The 18,618-nt window shown below is 40.2% G+C and overlaps 1 protein-coding gene and 1 long non-coding RNA gene across 2 annotated transcripts in view; one reads left to right on the plus strand and one right to left on the minus strand.

Moving 5' to 3' along the window:
* The first annotated feature begins 86 nt into the window (after positions 1 to 86).
* LOC143172467 (uncharacterized) lies at positions 87 to 15,697 on the plus strand. The gene is made up of 3 exons (XR_012997345.1): positions 87 to 137; positions 12,485 to 12,728; positions 15,288 to 15,697. It is a non-coding gene; the product is annotated as an uncharacterized LOC143172467 (long non-coding RNA).
* Positions 15,698 to 16,270: 573 nt separating this feature from the next.
* IPO5 (importin 5) overlaps positions 16,271 to 18,618 on the minus strand; it is a 44,963-nt gene continuing 42,615 nt past the window's right edge. The window contains exon 26 of the mRNA XM_076361955.1: positions 16,271 to 16,418. Within this exon, the coding sequence (XP_076218070.1) occupies positions 16,332 to 16,418 (87 nt within the window). The 3' untranslated portion in view covers positions 16,271 to 16,331. The remainder of the gene's footprint in view (positions 16,419 to 18,618) is intronic.

The raw sequence follows: 18,618 nt of genomic DNA on the forward strand, positions 1-18,618 counted from the left end.
CAGCCCGTCGCGAGGAGGGGAGGAGGAGCAGCGACCACCGCCCTGCGCCGGTTCGGTGCCGGGGGGGGGGGGGGCTCCAGATACCCTCCTCCTCCTTCCGCACCAGAACGGACGGGCAGCGCCCAGGCGGCCGTAGCGTGAGTTAAGGGTTAAACCAGGCTGCAGCCCCGCGGCTGGGGGACGGAGGGCGGCTCCGAGGGGCGAGGCGGCCCGTGAGGGTGGCGGGGCCTTCCTTCCCGCCTCGAGCTGCTGCCCCGGGGCAAGGGGGAGCAGAGGCCCTGCGCCGTCACTGCCCGTCTCTGGATTTTGGGAACCATCCGACGTAGGTGCCCTCAAGGGCACGGGTACCTTGCAGGCAGGTTGTGCCCTGCTGTCCTTGGAGGGGGAATTGGTTCATTCGCCGGCAGCTGAGAGGCTTTAACACTAGGTGGCCCGTTCAGGAGGAGCCAGGACATTGCCTCAAGGGGTCTGTGCAAACCCATTAATACCCCGGCTTTTCTGCTTCAGGAATCAACGGAGAACAGATCGATGCTTGATTTGCCAAGAGGCATCCCTCCACACTCATCGTAGTCCAGGTGCTTGCCTGAGACGCCAGAGAAACCAAAGGACTAGGTGTATGGGTAGCGTATTCGCATTTTGGTTACTAGTTAGTAACCTATATTTTCTTCCTCGTTAGACAACCACAGATGACAGCACTGTAAAATTTAACAAGCAGTAGCATTCTGGGCTTCAAGGGATGTCACTGAAAACAGTCTCCGCTCCAGTATGTGAGTAGAAAGGAGACCACCATGCAAAGGCCGGGGCTGGGGGTGTGCCTTTTCCAGAAATCCTGGGCATTCCCTCAGAGATTTGCAGCTATAGCAAAAAGGCTGTCACACCTAGGACCAGCATAGCTGTCTGCATTCAGCAGCTCTTAAAACACCACTGTCCATTTGCATAACTTAAGTGTTAGGGTGTGCATCTCTTTGAGCATTTTCCCATCTTTTACCCAATGTTTTTTCAGGAAGAAGACTGGGTGGTGCACACAAATGGGTGGTGTACACAAATGAGTGATGCAAGGGAGACACTTCAGGTCTTTGAAGTTCTCTCAGTGACCCGGGAGGGACTGGTAAACTAGGTGTGCATTTGTAAAGTAACCCTTCTGAGCACCTAGCATTTAAAGACCATTTGAGGAGCCCAGCTACTATCTCTAGTTTTTAATCACTGGAGGAAAGAGAAATTATATGTGAACACTATAAATATTTTTCTCGTCTAAGCCTTGGCCTTGCTTAGTCCGCAAAAGACAAATTCCTGTGCTGTCAACAGCAACGCCTCTGTGCACAAACACCTCGCTACAAATACCTCAATGCATATGCCAACCAACTTTGTGAGATCAAGGGAACTTCATTTCTTAGTCAGCCCTGAAACCTTAACCGAAGCACATACGGTTCTGACTGAAAGGCTGGAAATTGCCTTTAGCTGTCAATACTTGATAAGATAGTAATTATTGTTATTTTCCCCCAGACTTTTTCCACACAAAAATGCGTGGCCTGTCTGTAGAAGATCAAGAAGAAAGATTATGTTCTCATTCTGACAATATAGAATAGAACAAGAATAGAATAGAATATTTCAGTTGGAAGGGACCTACAATGACCATCTAGTCCAACTGCCTGACCATATGAAATGTGGTTAAAACCACTGACATAATAAAAAAGATTGCCTTTTTCCAAATACTTATTTTGTCAGCAGCTTTAACTCTTACTTAAGGTGCAGTTAGGGTAAGAGCAGCACTGCAAGGGTCAATTGTGGCATTTAGAATTTCCTGGTGCTTTTTACGTATGCTTCCAGATCACTAACGCCTCATTCACACCTAACAAAGGAGTTGTTGTAATCTACATCAAATGAGTGAGGTCATCTTCAATGCCTTCCAAGTTTGAGTGACCTTGAAACATTTCTCAGTACTGAACAGAAGTCACAGGTTGCCCTGCAGCTACGGATCTTTTATTACTGAGCTCCAAAAAGCAACAGTGAAATACTATCTTAAATGGTATACTTACTGAAGCATCGAAGATGGTAATATGTTGGTCATTTCTCCAGGAGCCACGGACAAGCTTGCATGTGTTTATTAAGTTAACTCTTGATTCTTGAATCTTCAGAAGGTATCAGGGACAACTAGGGACTGACATCTAAAAAGACTTCTTTACTGTCTCTTGAGATGTTTGTCTAATTGGTCATAAAGTCATCTTTCACCCATCCATTCCCATTGATGCTCTCTACAAGTCTTAAGCAGCAATTTTTCTCTAAAACAGATTTCTCTCTTCTAAATTACACATGGCAGCAACTTGCACTCTTCTGATGTGATTGCTAAGAAAAGCACTCATCGCTGCTGTTAGTTTCCTGTAGTACGTAGGGTTACATTTCTTCCCTGTTGAATGAGATGTGGAATTTGTTTGGACATCAAATAAACAGAAGAATTTGAGAGAAACAGCATTTGTTTTTGAAAAGTCGCTGAAATTAGAAAAATGGTTCTAGTTAGTTCATGTTTCTGAAAGAAAACAGATAAGCTTTGTCTGCATCCACTGACAAAAAAGAGAAGAGCTGGAACTGGATTTCAGATTAAGCAAGACCAAGCTGGCATGATCATTTGTTTCTGTCTTACCTGATAAGAGAGAACCCAAGGGAGAGGAAGGGAAGGAGAGAAATATGTTAAAAGGGTTCTGTTGTCTTAAGAGACTGCCTCTCCGCGCCTTCTGCCTTTTTCCCTGTTCGGAAAGAAATGGCAACAGCTACGATGGAATGCAAATACGGATCTCTGGAAAGTCTTCACTTTTTACAACTCTCGTGTGCTGGGATGATTTGCAGTTATTTTTTCATTGGCGTTTTCTCATATTTGTTGTGAGGTTCTAGAAGGTATGCATGTATGCAGGCAGTTATGGCGGAGTACCTGCAAATTCACATTTTCACCTGCCATGTGGTAACTTGTTTGCCTATCTGTGCGCTTCGTCAAACTAAATTATTGGACTCAAGACCCAAGTATGCGGATTAAGTTCTTTGGTCTGGTTTACACTAAAGTCAGACTAGATTCTTCAGTGGTCCTTCTGGCCTTAAAATCTATGCCTCTTTTGTAAACTACTTTAAAATATGTGTTGAGTTCAAATGTTTTTCTGTGTTTTATTAAGGCGAGAAGCTAAGATGCTGCCCTAATCGAAATCTGTGTATTTCAGCTACGTCTTTTGTCTAGTAATTCTTTTTCATAAAACATTCCACACGTTTTCCCTGGAGCCTGAAAGTTTGTTTCAAAGACCCTTTCAGCAAATACTTTCATGCTAGATTTATCAGTGTGTTCTTGTATAAATGTGGTTTGGAGCTCAATCTTGCAAACCGAAGGCATTTGATTAGTAAGTTTTAGGCTCTCATATGTCTTTATGTTAACTTGTGTTAACTCTTATCTTTTTGCTAATTTCCTTGCAAGAGCATGACAGAATTATCCGTTCACTTCTTTCAGGATCATTTCACCATCATTTTTATTACACATTTCATAGCATACGTGCTTCCCACCATTTCAGTGGCTTTTGTTTGCAATATATTTTTATCCATGTCTTTCCAAAATAATACTACAGTCATCAGTTGTTATCATACCACTAGCTCTTCTGCTAAGGTTACTAATGTTGAACTAGTATGTCTTCTTGCTTCTGCATCAGAATGCAATGTCAAGCTATAGCTAGAAGCAGTGGTAATTAACAGTTTTCATAATAGTGTATAATAATAGCAGTCGACCACGCCTTAACTTTTGAGGGGGGAAAAAAACCAAAGAAAAACAACAAATAAATATTTAGCCAGTTAGCAAAGGAATCCATTTCCATTCTCAAACTTCAGGAATTTCATGTGAAAGAAATACTCAACCATTGAAAAGAAGCCATTTAAGCACTTGGAGCCAGCTAATTACCAGATTTTGTTTACTGCCTGCTTGAAGTGTATAATACCGTGAATTGAAAGAGAGCCTTTTAATGGTATATGCAAAAGTTTCCCAAGTCCTTAAGAATTTATATAAAGAGAGCTTTTGTGTGTTAAGCTGTTAGAACAAGTCCCTCTTCCTAACGTCAGTATTAATACCATACAACATCACCTCTGTTATGCGTCATCATATTTACCTTGTATTCTCCAACGTATTTGTCTGTTTCAGGATTAATGCATTTGTTACGTTGGCTGCATATCTGTGCTAAGATGATCACCAGTGCAGTAGTTAATGGATGAATCATCCCTGAAGCTTCAGAGCTAAAAAGTTCACTTGAAATTCATGAACAATTTATACTCCTCAAAACTACACAGATTGTGGCGGCTTCTCCTTGCTTCATGCTTGCTTTTTCCCTTCTGCACATCCAAGGAGAAAAAAAAGGCTCATTTTTAAAATGGCACTGAGAATTCCAAAGTATTCATTAATGGACAAAATTATCAACTACCGCAATGTAAATAAAAACATTAATAAAAATTTATTATAGTTAACTATAAAATAATCATTTATCAAGTTACAGATATCAGAACCTTCAAGAAAATAGAAGCCAAGGAAAAATACAGAAGTTTTAAAAAAGGAAAAATAAAATCTAACATCCTTTTGCTACTCATATTCAGGCTTCCTCTCCTACAATCCATTTTCACCTTTTCTCCCAAAAGAAGGGAAAAAGAACACTGGGTATCAGGACAAAATATGTATTCCATGCCAGTATTTCCATCAGAAACAATGTACCTCTTCTGTCATGGTGAGGAGAGAGAAGCAGCGATAATAGAAAGAGAAAAATATTTGCAGATACGAAAAGATTTCACATATTGAGTAACAAAAATAATACTAAAAAAGAGCTGCCGCCTTCATCAAGTGCCATCGAGCCGGCCATGCAAGATGCAGTGTGTTGGGCAGGAATGAAAGCTCATAATCTCCCTGTTGAATGTGGCTTTCAGAAAACAAACAACCAACCACGTTAATGTTTCAATACTACTTTTGAGAAGACAACCAAATGTGTTGTTTGAAATAGGAATGTATCCTTAGACTTCAGAGTTTAAGGTAGAACTCCCAGCACCATAGTTCATTCTCTTCCAGTGCTTTTGTCATTTTGGACAGAGCAAACTGTTTATCTGATAAAAAAAAAGAAAAAAAGGCGATACTTTCCAGGAGGATAGTGCAACTAAATTCATTAAATGACTTTGAGACCATTTAACACTGTGATGAAGAAGAACCATTTAAGTACCTGGACTGATATAAGCAAATATGGTTCTAAAACAGAGGAAAAAAATGCTGTTTCTGCAGCCACTCAGAATTTATATAATGAGTAAACAGTGCTGAAGAGAGTCCCCTCACAAATATAACAATCAGAAGAATATAGATTAAACGTGGCTTTTAGCATTATCAGACTTAAAGATTCCCATGAAAATAGTAACCCTCTTGCTCCCCTCTCTCCCCCACCCCCCTGCCAATATTTTTGCTGTGAGCTCCTGCAGGGGAATACATCTGGAACATATCAGTGTGTCTAAATAAATCCTTCTGGGATAATCCCCACTTCAAAGTGGTGGTGGGGGAACCTTATCTAGTGCTCTGTCGCATTCAGGATCTCCCATGGGTCCTTTCTACCTTCATGTGGGATGATAGACATTTTATTTTTACGACGGCTAGTTACAACAGGTGGCTTAATTACCGTCTTCTCCATTGTCATATTCTTCTGTTTTAATTTTTAGAACATCTAAATCTGGCTGGAGGGAGCAACTGTAAAATCTGTCAAAGCAAACACCAATTCAGCATATGATTTTGCTATTTCAGAATGCAGCCTCTGAAATTAGCCCATTCCTAACTGTCAGACCGGAAGCCGGGTCTTCTAAGGGTGGCAATTTATTTGCTTCCCTTATGAGAAACATAGCAGAGTGAAGAGAAACAAGACCATCTATTTTCTATCCGGGTTTAGTACCATTAATGAAATTCCTTCTTCAAAAGGGATCTGTGAAACTTTCTGTTCAGAAAGTAAAAGATATTAAATAATTTACAGAAATAATATTTCACTGTAGAAAGCTTAGCAAGATCTGCATAATTTATGTTTAATAAAATCAAATTATTAGACTTGAAAAGCATTTATTTTCCTGCTTATTCTTCTCAGAAATAAAACTCCAATGAATGAAAACAAAATAACTGCTCTAAAAAGTAGGAATTAGACTAAAAAATATGAAGCATCATTTCCAGTTTACTGATGAGAAAAATCACCTACAATGATATAGTCTACTTTCTGCTATAATCTACTTTCAAATCAGGAAAGAAAATTTTCCTTAAAGGTCAGGTAATTAAGTCTACACTTTTTCTCCCATCAGCTCCCATCAACTTACCGATGATGATATGCAGAACTGTTGGTCATGTTCTTCGCCACGTAAATGTGTTAGCTGGGCTATCACTGTCAAAGATCCTATTTAACCTGTTCTACGTCTGTATCAACTTGGGCTCTGCCTGTGAGCTTTAAGTGTGCATGATGAATGCCCTCCTGTTTGCTAGGTTCTGATGCTGAAAGATGGACAGGGAACAGTCGTTGTTTTGCCTCTTAATTTTCTGAGGTGCAGGGTACAGGCGAAGGTGGATGAGTTTTTCCCATGCCCAGGTTTTTCCACCCGATATGATCATTCACAATTCATTACCACTGCTTCCAATTAGATAATTTTCCCACTCTACTTAAGAAAAAAAGTCCCTTATGTCTGCTGTTACTAGTGTTTTTTTCTGTTTCCTCACTTAGTGGTCTGCATGTCACGGATGTCTGCATTCCCTTCAGCATTATGGTGTTCCATAGCCTTTCAGTTGATTGTACAGTTTTCCCCTTAGAAGTATTTTAAATGTGAGATTCACTGTTTGCTCTGACAATGAAACACAGAAAGCAATCGGTTCCAGTTTATCAGTAATCTCTAGGATACATTTGTCCTTCAAAAATATCATAATTTTCTGTTACCAAAAAGAAAAAAAATCTCATATTTTAAATACTAGATTTCAAAATGAACATGAACTTTATATAACTGGATTGAATTCACTCTGCTGAAATAGGACAGGCTTAACCAGAATAGTTCCCAGGAAATGTTTTAAAGCACCAGGAGTTTTAATAATCATCTGTACTAAATTTAACCAGATCTTTATTATAAAGACGCCTATCATCTCGTGCTTTTAAATTCTGAAATGCGTTCTTTTCCTCGGTATTTCCAGTTGCTTCACCACTGCCTGTTTAGTTTGTTCCCTCCACAGTCTCCCTGCAGTTGTTGACCACGCTGGGTATTGCACAGCTGTACTGTGCCATATCTCCTGCTGGCACTGGGGAGGAAATCTTAATCCCTGTTTCCTGCTGTCATCTCTCCTCCTAAAGAGGCAGATCAGTAACAAAAGGAGCTGCAGTTCTTGTAAAAACTGCCCGAATATTAAAATGGTTTAATCTTCTACTAGGGAAGGCCAGAGTCTCATTGCATGCTTTACTTTCTACTGCACTTTGATCCTTTGTGTAAGTTACTAAAATTCAGTATTTCAGATTTTCCACCTTTGAATACCTGAAAAATCCATTAGCTCCTTCAAAACGGTGCAGAGAAAAAAGGATAGAACATGCTATTACGTTTTTATTTGATTATATATTTCTCCTTTGTCTTTTGTTTAGAATCTGCGTAACACTCAACAGTGTCAAGCTAGGAAAACATTTTTTTTCCTTCTCAGGCCCCAGAGCAAGTGTCTACATGAATACTAGCACCGAGATATGTTTTATACGAAGTGATTCCTATCCTAGTCGATCCTATATGACCTGGGTGAAGAAGCATTCATATCTCACAAAGCCCCGCGCAAACACAGTCAAGGGATTCTGATCTGTATAAGCAAAACCAGGGTGGGGGGAAAGTGAGAAGAGGAACGCTGTAATGAAGGACGTGTACAAATGGCCACGTGAAGCCTGATCAGAGAACCGGGTGTCAGTAAGGGAGCCTGAGGGAAAGAATACAAGAAATGGGACAAATGTAGAGTGATCCTTTCCCTAGCCTACTGTCCCAGCTTCTGACAGCCGACAATTTATGGACTTCTTGAGCAAGAAGTTTCCTCAGGAGCGCCTTGCTTATTAACCATTCACAAACCTACCCTTAAAGAATCGGCCCAATTCTTTTTTTGACTTCCAGACACATCCACCAGAAATTAGTTTCATGCTTTAATTGCAGCATATGAAAAAATATTTCTTGTTGGTTTTAAACATCTAATACTTTATGTGGGTAGCATTTGATCTTGTGTTAGGAGAAACAGTGAATTGTTCTCTCTTCACCTACTCCCCTACATTCCTAACTGTGTAGATACCTATTCTGCTTCCCTTAGAGTTGTCACCTCTTTCCAATCTGAAGAGCCCTAACCTCTTTAAGCTTCACCTCAAGATGGCTGCACCACGTGCTACTTAAACTTCCCACCTCTTTCTCAACCTTTCCAGTTCTGCTATATCCCTTTTCCAGCTTTGGACTGCGTGCAAAGTCAAGGCGGAGGTGCACAGATGTTTGCACAGAACAGCCCTGACAGTGGCAACTGCGGCGCCTGCTGCTGAACTCCCTCCTTAGGAAGGAATTCTTACAAGGAAAACCAGCCTAAAGTCATTCAGCATCACCCTTTTTCCAGCCGAAGCAATCATTCTCTTCCACCATAATTACGGTATTACCAGAGAAATGTAGGATTTCGGGGAAGATTGATTATGATTCTTCTTTAGATGATCTGATAAAACCTTGCTGGCATTTTGAAGTTAGGGATGGCATTTCAGCATATGGGCAAGAGAAAATATTTAGGTGTCTGTGTCTCACAGTTTAGACACGAAGTCCATGTGATTTGTTGTCAAGAAATTCATTTTTTAAATTTGTTTGAATTTTCAATAGACTTTTCGTAAAGAAAAGCATTGGCAACTGTGTTAAAGAAGAAAAATAGACCTACAAAACACACCAGCTGAAACCAGACCATCTTTTCCATAGGACTAGCAAGGGACTCGGATTCCAGCAAACCAAACGCTATGGACAAGATGGCTGAAAAATGAGGCAGGGCAAAAATTACCTACTGTTATTAGGACCTATATAACATTATTAAATGTTTATTTAGAAAATAGAAGTTACAGTGGGCAACTACTCAGAGTTCTGTTTTATGCTCAGGCATAAGAGTGATGAGAAGAGTCCAATTCCCAGCAGCTTGGTGGTTTGGGCTAGGCCATTTTATATGTAGTTTGGGGTTTTTCCCAAGGGTAATAAGTATTATGTGAAAAGATCTTAATAGCAATGAGGGCAAATGAAGACTCCACCTTCTCAGATTTCACATCTTTCCCCCCCCAGTTATCCCTTTTCAACTTTCCACTTGAAATATATTTTCTTACCACACTCTGCTACCTCCAGCAGCGTCTTTAAGCTTTTGCTCATTTTAAGGACAGGAATCCACACTTTTTTGTGTTAATGTAGAGCCTCAGGAGCTCATCCACACAGCTGCCGTTCCCTTTCACCTGCTCCCAGAGACTGACAGGCAACCCCGAATGAAACTCATTTCCTCCTTACCCTGCGGATGAGGAGAAGTGGCAGGTTCCAAAGACAGAGTTTACCTTCGTAGCAGCAAGGATAAAGTTGCTATGGCTGTCTCATTCTACAATGAGACGTTTATTTATAGGCATGTACTTTATTCGGACTTTTTAACGGTGGGAGAAATGGGGATAGGGAGAAGACCTGGTTAAACTTGTATTGATTTAATATTCCCTGTTTTCTTTCTCTATGGTTGCAATAGGCAGTTCTTGAGACAAACTACCTGCTCTGTGCACACGTTTCCAGTGAACAGAAGTTACAGTTTAACACTCTGCCTATAAAATGGTCCTATTAAGAAACACCCTCCCAAAAAAACTAGGGACTGTAAAGTATCAAACTTCCCTAGTACAAGTGCATGGCCTTCTAATATTCAAATTGTGTCGTCACCATCTACTGGCCAGAAGAAACTTTAGCTGGAGCACAGAACTGGTGAAGTATAACCACTGCGTCCACACACTTCTTCATGCTAACCATTGATAAGGCCCCATTTTAGCAATTTTTGGGGGTTTGGTGGTTTTTGAGTTTGGGGTTTTTTTCCCTCTCCCACCCCACCCCCCCCCGGGAATACCAACTCCTAAACAGACAAAACTCCACAGTAAAAGTGTCTCTTGGTATTTTATTATCAGATATTTAAAAATAGTGATGTTGCACAATTTAACTTCAAGTAATTCAGGCAACGTTAACTTCCCCAATTCAAGATATTGTGTTATGATCATATTTTTTGCAGGTCTGACTACAAAACGTGAGTTTTATTCCAAGCTTTTTTGGTTGGAAAATTAGCATTAGTTTTTAAGATAGTATATGAACTGAATGTTAAACCTTTTAATTTACATCAAATCCTATCCTCTCAAGATAGGACCTTGCAGTTATTAAAGAACAACATTTTGTTAACAGCACATATTACATGAAAAACCGTACTTCAGATATATTTAAAATATAACTTTCTGTTGCTACTTAGGAAAAAAGCAGTCACACGTTTAATGCAGAAATAGTAAGTTGAAGAAATATCCCCTTTCTTTTTTCCTCCTTCCCCACCCTCAAAAGACACTGGCCATCCACAAAAGGTAGCAACCAGTGGTAATGGTGTTGGCAAAGTGAGAGGCGAGTAACGACTTTCTGAGCAAAACTGACTGAATTTAAACTTGTAATTCCCGTCAGTCACTGCTAACTCAGGAATACGTCACTCTTTACCCCTGGGAAACGGTCCCCTGGGGAGTGTCTGCCAACATGCGTCACTCCCGCTTTTCTGGAAGAAAATTCCAAAATTCCATTTCAGCAACCAGCATTGCTCATGTGGTGCCTCAGGAGAGCTTTGAACCTCCTCTGCTAGGAGCAACACACAAACACCACATCCTCCAAAAAAAACCCCCAAAACAAAACCCAACCCTTAAGGCATTCACTGCTTACCGTTAAATTTTCAGTATCTATTGCTAAAGAAGTGAAACTGTACTACAAATACTTGTGTGCATCTAGTGTTATATTAGCTTAAGTTATTCTTAAACCAAGAGCGGTACCAATACTAAACTCAAAAGACATTTTGATTTCACGGTTTAGCAGCCACAAAAAATTCCCTGCACCTGAAGCAAGGTCACGGGCAGCCTCTTGAGCGAGAAAGCAAAATACTAAAGATCAAAACTGACTTGAACATACTAGGTCCTACCTTACCTTCTTGAAAACATACGGAGAAAATTATGTCACTGGTCTGAACTGGAATGACAGGAACAGATCTGACAGATTGTAGAAACAGTCTCCTCAGAGCAGGAATCACCATTTCTTGTCTCCAAACCGAAGAGGCGAATTTCACACTAACCCCAGCCTTGCAAGAGCGCTCGGAGATCATCATCCCAGGCTGCCGTTCCCAGGCTGATTTTCTAAATAGAACAGCTGAGAGGCTATTTGGTTTCTTCTCTATCAGGTAATTGGAAAGATGAGAGTCAATTCTGCGAGCAAAATCTGTGAACACATAACAAGTATAAAGACCAAACGTTTGGGCCTCGTGGGCCGTGAAGGAACAAGTCACCGCCTTTGAAAAGGAAATACTCTGATACAGAAAAGTTCTAGAACTCAAGAGACAAAACTTAGATTTCTACTGGAATAACCATACTATTACTGAGCTTAGCATTTTGTATTCAAAGATATGAAACACACAGCTTTCTCATGTCCTGAATGGGTCTCCATTCCTCCTATCTCTTTTGAGTCAGAAAAGATGCTGTAGAAACCTTTTCCTGAACTAAAAGCAAACTAAATTTATGACCTCTAGGGCTATAGCAGTGGGTAATGTCTCCTGAATGAGGCTCCTGTGAAAGAGGAAAATTAATTCTGTAGTGGCAAAGAGGCACAAACTTGGCATTATACCTGTTAACAGTGTGCCCATAGTATGTTAGTCTGAGGCTAACATAAATCAGAGAGAAGTCTAACTTGATGACAAAAGGAGATATCGACAGAGGTAGCTTACACCCTGCGGAAATAAAAGCATCTTCTGAATTGTACCTTTGAATGGGGATTAAATAGCAGGCAATTTACTTGTCAATGTGAAACACCTCAAGAGTTAGTGAAATCTCCTTCAGAGCTGACACGAGGAGGCAGCAGGGGGCCTGTCTGACTTTTAGAGAAAGGTTATTTTTTTTATTGGTTGATTCTAGGAGTAGGGGAAAAAAAATAGATTCCAGGAAATCAAAGTGTTTACAAGTAGCTGCATTATAGTACAACTACTGAGGCTGTTCAGTGAGCCACTGAGCTGCCAATAACAAACACCATCCCAAGGACCACCTGAGATACTAACAGTTTCTCACCTATCAGCACCAACTCAGATGATAGTCTCCTTTGGTCTCAAATACTTCCTTATGACAAAATCTATCATCATCCAGACACACCTGTTTTCCTTCACTGAATTGGGCTGCAGACAATTATTTATGTCCAAACTTTGTTACAGATACCCAGTATCAGGTGAGACGAATCCCATGACTTTTATCCAATATTGAGCCCATACCTCTGAAGTCTCAATGGATGTTAAGCTGTCCTGTGAGGTGTTCTTTCTTGAAGCAATACAAACACCTTCACGACAATCAAAAAAGGGAAAGGGACCTCTACTAGACAGAAGCTTAGATCCCGTTTACTGCCTCTCGGAAGACAACAAACACGTCTTGGAATGTAAGAGACCATCATGGCCCATGCAAGTAAGTACAATTGGCTAAGTCAGCAATTAAGAGTGGACTGAATGATTAAATAGCAAAGCTAAGGCTGCTCCGATGCACAGCAAAATACTTCAAAGTTGAAAAAAAAATGTGGGGTGGCAAATACCTGACTTTTGTATTATTTTTAATACCACCCTCATTGTATTTGGAAGACTCAGTGTATGTGTGCACCTCTACAGACACCACTAAGGCAAAAATAAGGCTCCAGTTCAAGAGCCCAAAGCAGCTGCATACCCAGTACCTACATGCATACACAGAGTCATTAGGAAATTCACCTTCCTTAATTCTTTATTTCATCAAAAATTCCAACAGTGCAATGCGTCTTACTCTCACGCATGTACTCCACACACGAGGCTGAAAGATCTAGATGCGTAGAGAACAACAGATAACATGTGGCATAACAACTGCTCTATGCTGGGGAACAGCAGCCCTTGCACTCAGCATTACTTTGAAGTCTGCAGAGAAAAAGCAATGACAGAATGCCACAGCAGTACACAAACCCCGTGCTGAAAACATGAAGTCTACAAGTCACCTTCTTACACAGATTTTGCACAGGATTCTCAGGGCGATCTTGTAGACAAAGCCAGGCGAAGGAGACATTTATCTGCATTTCTATCTTTCATCAACAACCTAGAGCTGCAAACAAAAAGCAAGTAGTTTCACCTTCAGAACAGTAAGAACAAATGAGAGTTTAGATGGGAACTCACCTAAGCTTGAGGAGAGGAGCTACTTTTGAAAGCGATGCTCATGAATGCTGGTTACTATTATATGCTTCAATAAACTAATGAAACTACAATACTGGAACACTGTGTCCGAAGCGTGGGGAGTTTTCTAGTTGTTGTTTGTTGTTAGCGAGTACAACTCTGAACACTTGTGTCTGGATGTCTCGGGCGGATTCGGCACCTCTTTGTTCTGCCAAAGCAGAGCACCACTATCATTTGCAGCGCTCCTTACGCTACATTAGGTACATCTCTTATCTAGGTACATCGCTTATCAAACGCAATGGCTGAACATTTTGATAAAGCATGATTTAGAGTTCTATACTCAGGAAAAATGGTTGAAATAAAACTATGGCCCTTCCCACATCAGTACCACGGTTAAGATTCCTTCAACTCCTTCCTAAGGATGACTTTTTATTTTTTGATAGCTGCAGATAAAGCTACTGTCCTACTATACTTTGTTTGGGCAAGAGTACTTCAGTGCTGTGAAAGATCAGGAATGGTCAACTGCTTAAAAATTCTGTGCTGCAAGCATCAATTGAGGAACCTGAAAAGCTAAGATTAGTGATTCAGACAGTGGAGAGTTTTTAAAGCTTGCGTGAGTTGAGAAAATGCTACAGAAGCTTTTGGATTAACTCTGACAAGTCCAGTGGGGACAGGCAAGACGAGACCTCCAGGTACTCCCTGGAACCGACCTACCTGCCAGGCTGGCAGTGACCAGTGACTAACCCAGTGCCCTTTTCTTTGCCAAAATGATTGTTAACAAGGTAGAAGCAACTGCACAAAGTTGCTCCACGCCGGCTCTGACACACAGAGCAGCCCCATCTCCTGGTTCTGTTTGTTCTCATTTACTTGGACCGAAAGGAGAAGAAGAAAATTCAAGTTGGTCCATTAGGAGAGCAACTAGAATGCTGCTCTCTTACACTACAGAGAGCCAAAGTTGATGCTGTTTCAGGGGAATACCAAGTGTACTGCTATTTTCTCCACATAGTGGTAATCCAAAGAGAAAAGAAAAAAATTCTAAGGCTGAAGCTTTGAAAAAACATACAAAAAGCAAGCTGCAGGGAAAAACTTAAATGTTTTAGACTGAGAGGAAAATTCAAATAAAGAATACTTTAAAAAAATCAACAGGAAAGATGAAAGATATGAAATACCCCGATTTTTGTAGTCAGGACCAGTGCTTGAGATAGCTGACCTGACTGACTAGTTCTCTCACAGTACTGGTATCTAATCCTTAACAGTTCATTTCCCAGATGTATGAAGGCTCCAATTTCTGCAAATACAAGATTAACAATATTTAACAAAGTGGAAACTGGACCAGTAGACACCTTGTTACACTGTTTCAGCTGCCTCTAGACAAGCTACAGGGTCAACCCATATGGTTAAGGCAGTCTGCGTCACAAACATTTGGATACAAAGGTCCCAGGCAGTTTTTGATACACCTCATTCTGTACTGGGTTTTTTTGGACACGTTTTCAAAGGCAAAACTGAGCTTATCCTTTAGTAAGAGAGGAATTTATTACATGTAAAGTTCTACCTTTTCTTGTTATAAAGGAAGAAAACTTACACCCTCTTTGAAAAGATTTTTATGTTTTAAGAGACTATTGAGATTGACTTGAAGAACACTTCAGTAAACAACTGAAGTTTTTAAAGATCAATGCGTATGCTAACATCTTCAAAGTAACGGAGTGCAAAAACTTCACTCACCTTTGTTAGAAAGCAGATACTCTAATGCTTATGTTTGCTGGTATGTTAGCCGGTACGCGATGTACTGCTCTTGCAGTACCAAAAAGACCCGAAAAGTTTTTTTTGATTCTTCCAGGTCAGGCTATCAACTATCCGATCGTTTTAAACAAAACACAGACTACTGTAACAGTATCGCTGGCTGCCAGATCACGTTGCACATTCGCCGCTGGAACAACACTACATTTTGTAAGTTACGAAATGCAATTGCATCTGAACATGAAAAACATTTTTAAGTCAAGATATGTAAATTTACTGCCATAAAAGGAATGCCATTAAGTTTCCGTTCTACACACTCGGGTGAAAAATTTGTTAAAAAGTCAAGAAACAAAAATGCATAAAATCTGTAATAGGCAACAATATACAAAGTTTCAGAAATAAAATCATGACTTGTATAGTTTGTTACTTGCATCTTTTCACAAGAGGAAATTAAAAGAACCACACATCACTGAACTTCTACACAAGCTTCTTGTGTTTCAATGTCATTTATTGAGGAGTGAATGAGATACTGTCAGACATGCCAAAGAGACTTCACATTCAAGGGCTGGAAGCTGAACAGCTTTCCTCATTGAGTCACTGTACAAGTTGTTTTTGGGAATCTGAAAGTGCGATCAATGAGGTCTTCATGCTCGATGTTTGTCTTCAGTTTTTCTTCTTTTGATCTACTAACTTGTTGGGCAGAAGGACACTTTCTACCCTACAAAGACTCACACTCCAATTAATACAATTAACACTAGATGTAGAGAAACGTTTATCTGTTATAACGTACATCTACTGCTGAATACAAGGTCTTAAAGCTGTTTCTTAATTCATTATGTCTAATGAGAAAATTCAACTCATTTCCCTTTCACCATCGTACGGATGGCTTATACCGTTAAAAAAATACTCTTCAGTGCTATTGTAGGGTTTACAGGAAACTTCTTCCGTGTTGTGGGATAGAAACCGATTTAAACACCCTTCTGAAAGAATGCTTCTTCCTGCTGCCACTGCCTGTAGGTTGCAGAAGAACGGCCTACACGCACTACAGTTCTGGTTTTACTCAAAAAAGAAACAAAAGAAACCTAAACAATAGGGTAAACGTTTATTTGGAGTTAGTTTTCTTGCAGATGATAATTAAGGCCCTTCAAGCAGAGTTCAGGAGCTCCTGTATGGCTGCCTGTTGATCTGCATTGAGGTGTGATACGCATTCTGTCCACAGTCCTCCAGATGTCTAGAAAACAAACAAGAAGTTGTCTTTATGCAGGCTGACAAGCTTCTAAGGCACACGCTAAACTTTCATATGTTTACAAAGCTCAACATTCACTGGGCTTATTCCTGTAATAGATATGCCAAAGGGAACAGACCGAAATCTTCAGTTATACTCAGTCCTACATAGGTTCAACTAGAGGTGCTCTAAAATGCTAAACAGAGGCAAGCTCTGGTCAAACAGCACCAGCGTAATTGATTCGAAACTCCTGGGAACACCCTACAACCAAGTGGGTCAAACGACAATTGACACTCTTAAGTTAACCGCAGCCTAACCATTTGCTCCGTTTTGCACTGAAGTTAAAAGATCAATGTTCAGGCAAAACTGAACCATACCTAAACGCGAGAGTATCTTTTGGGCACTGGTGCACCAGTAACGCATTCGGAGGAAGGGAGCACTGTGATTACAGCATGACACACTACATACACCATGTGTGTTTGTGCAAAATTCTGCTGCCAACACACGGCATTACTGTTCAGTGAAAGGAACGGTAAATTACTTCCCAGAGGGAAAAGAAGAGAACATACTTAGCATCTATCCGGGTAAACGTAAACCCACGCTTTCCTGCCCCTCAGTAGACCTCGTCTGTGTTACCACAGCCCTCGGCTGAGACAGTAGCGTTCCAAGTCACCATCAGTAGGGACTGGTTCTAATGGTACCAGAAAATGCTGACAATTAAAAAAGGTGGGGAGTATTTATTCACTTATCAAGAGAAGCTGGACCCTGTTTTCTTTAGAAGGACAGTGATAGGAAAAAAAATTGCAGGTGACTGGCTGTAGGTCTTTAGACTGGCTTTTGCGATAGCAGTATACTTGAAGTAAATTAAAAAGAATTGTTTTCATTTATATTTGGTATATTTTATGTTCAGCTCTATTATAATGCCCTTTTCTCACACACCCTTTAAAAAAAGAATAAAAATGGATTCAAAGAATTTGAAAGAATTTGAAAACAAAGTCCTCAAGTTGACTTTGGATTTGTCTCTTTAGTTTTAAATGATATTAGGCATTTTAGACTCTCAATGCGTAATGGAATATTGCAGAACTAAACGTGCTCTTCCAGCATTTCTGACACACATTTAAACTGATACGCTACACTGAAGTATTTCTGGTCTGAGAATACCTAAGCATGAGGAAAAAAACTTTGTTTCATTCCAACTATGACCATAAAGTTACTCATGTCAGGTGCTGGCAGTGGAACAGCTTACTAAGATCAATAAAAAAAAAGTTTTTCCTCCTGAAATCTGGGAAGCAGCAGCAGCGGGCAGACTGTTAGCAACTACGCAGCCTTTAAAGTTACTACCATGGTATAAAACATTTTCAGTGCTTTACTAAAATCTAAGTACTATGTGTGAAGAGAGATAGGATTGGTAACAGTAAGCTCAAACTGTATTTTTAAAAAAACATGACCTTTAAGATTTTTCCCCCACAGTCTGAAGGTAAATCATTTAACCAATGCACAAGTCTTGTTTCCATCTTAATGTTCCTATCATTCCTGGCCAAAACAAGACACTGCTATACACAACTGATCTATACATGTATGTGCCATTGTATTGTTAAAAAAAATAAAAAAAAAAATCAATTAACCTTGAGCATTTAAGGTAAACTGAACAAATGCATTAGCATACCCTAACAGAAAGTTCCATACCCAGACTTTAAGCACTAACAGCAAGGATTCGTATCTGTCAGCCAGAATCTAGAGCAGCCACTTATACCACTTTCACTTTGAAACTGCTTGTTTTCGTTGTTTTTATGCCTTCAGAGTCTTAACAAGCCATTTTCTACCAGACATAATGGATCTCACAGGCTGATAAACTCATCCAAGTGAATCCTTTCCAAAATCAAGAATTCCTAAAATTCTTGATCCTGAGTTTTGCCAAAGCATGCCAGGTAGAATGGACACGAATTGAACAGCTGCTGCTACAAATCCTCTACGCGTTTTTATAAGCTATATACTTGCCAGGCACACTACTTTCTATCATTAGGTGCTGCAACTGTCAAGTAAGTCCAGCTGATAACATCTGGCCCTGGATCAGATCTGCCCTACGAGCACTATTACTTACAACGCTGTAGAGAGGTGCAGCTTAAATACTTGGACATCCTCATCAGCCAGCACCGAAAGTGCTCATTATGGCATAAAGGAAGTGAACCTTGAGGCAGCTCCCCAA

Source organism: Aptenodytes patagonicus, chromosome 1 (genome assembly GCF_965638725.1).
Source record: "Aptenodytes patagonicus chromosome 1, bAptPat1.pri.cur, whole genome shotgun sequence".
In the NCBI taxonomy this organism is placed as follows: domain Eukaryota; kingdom Metazoa; phylum Chordata; class Aves; order Sphenisciformes; family Spheniscidae; genus Aptenodytes; species Aptenodytes patagonicus.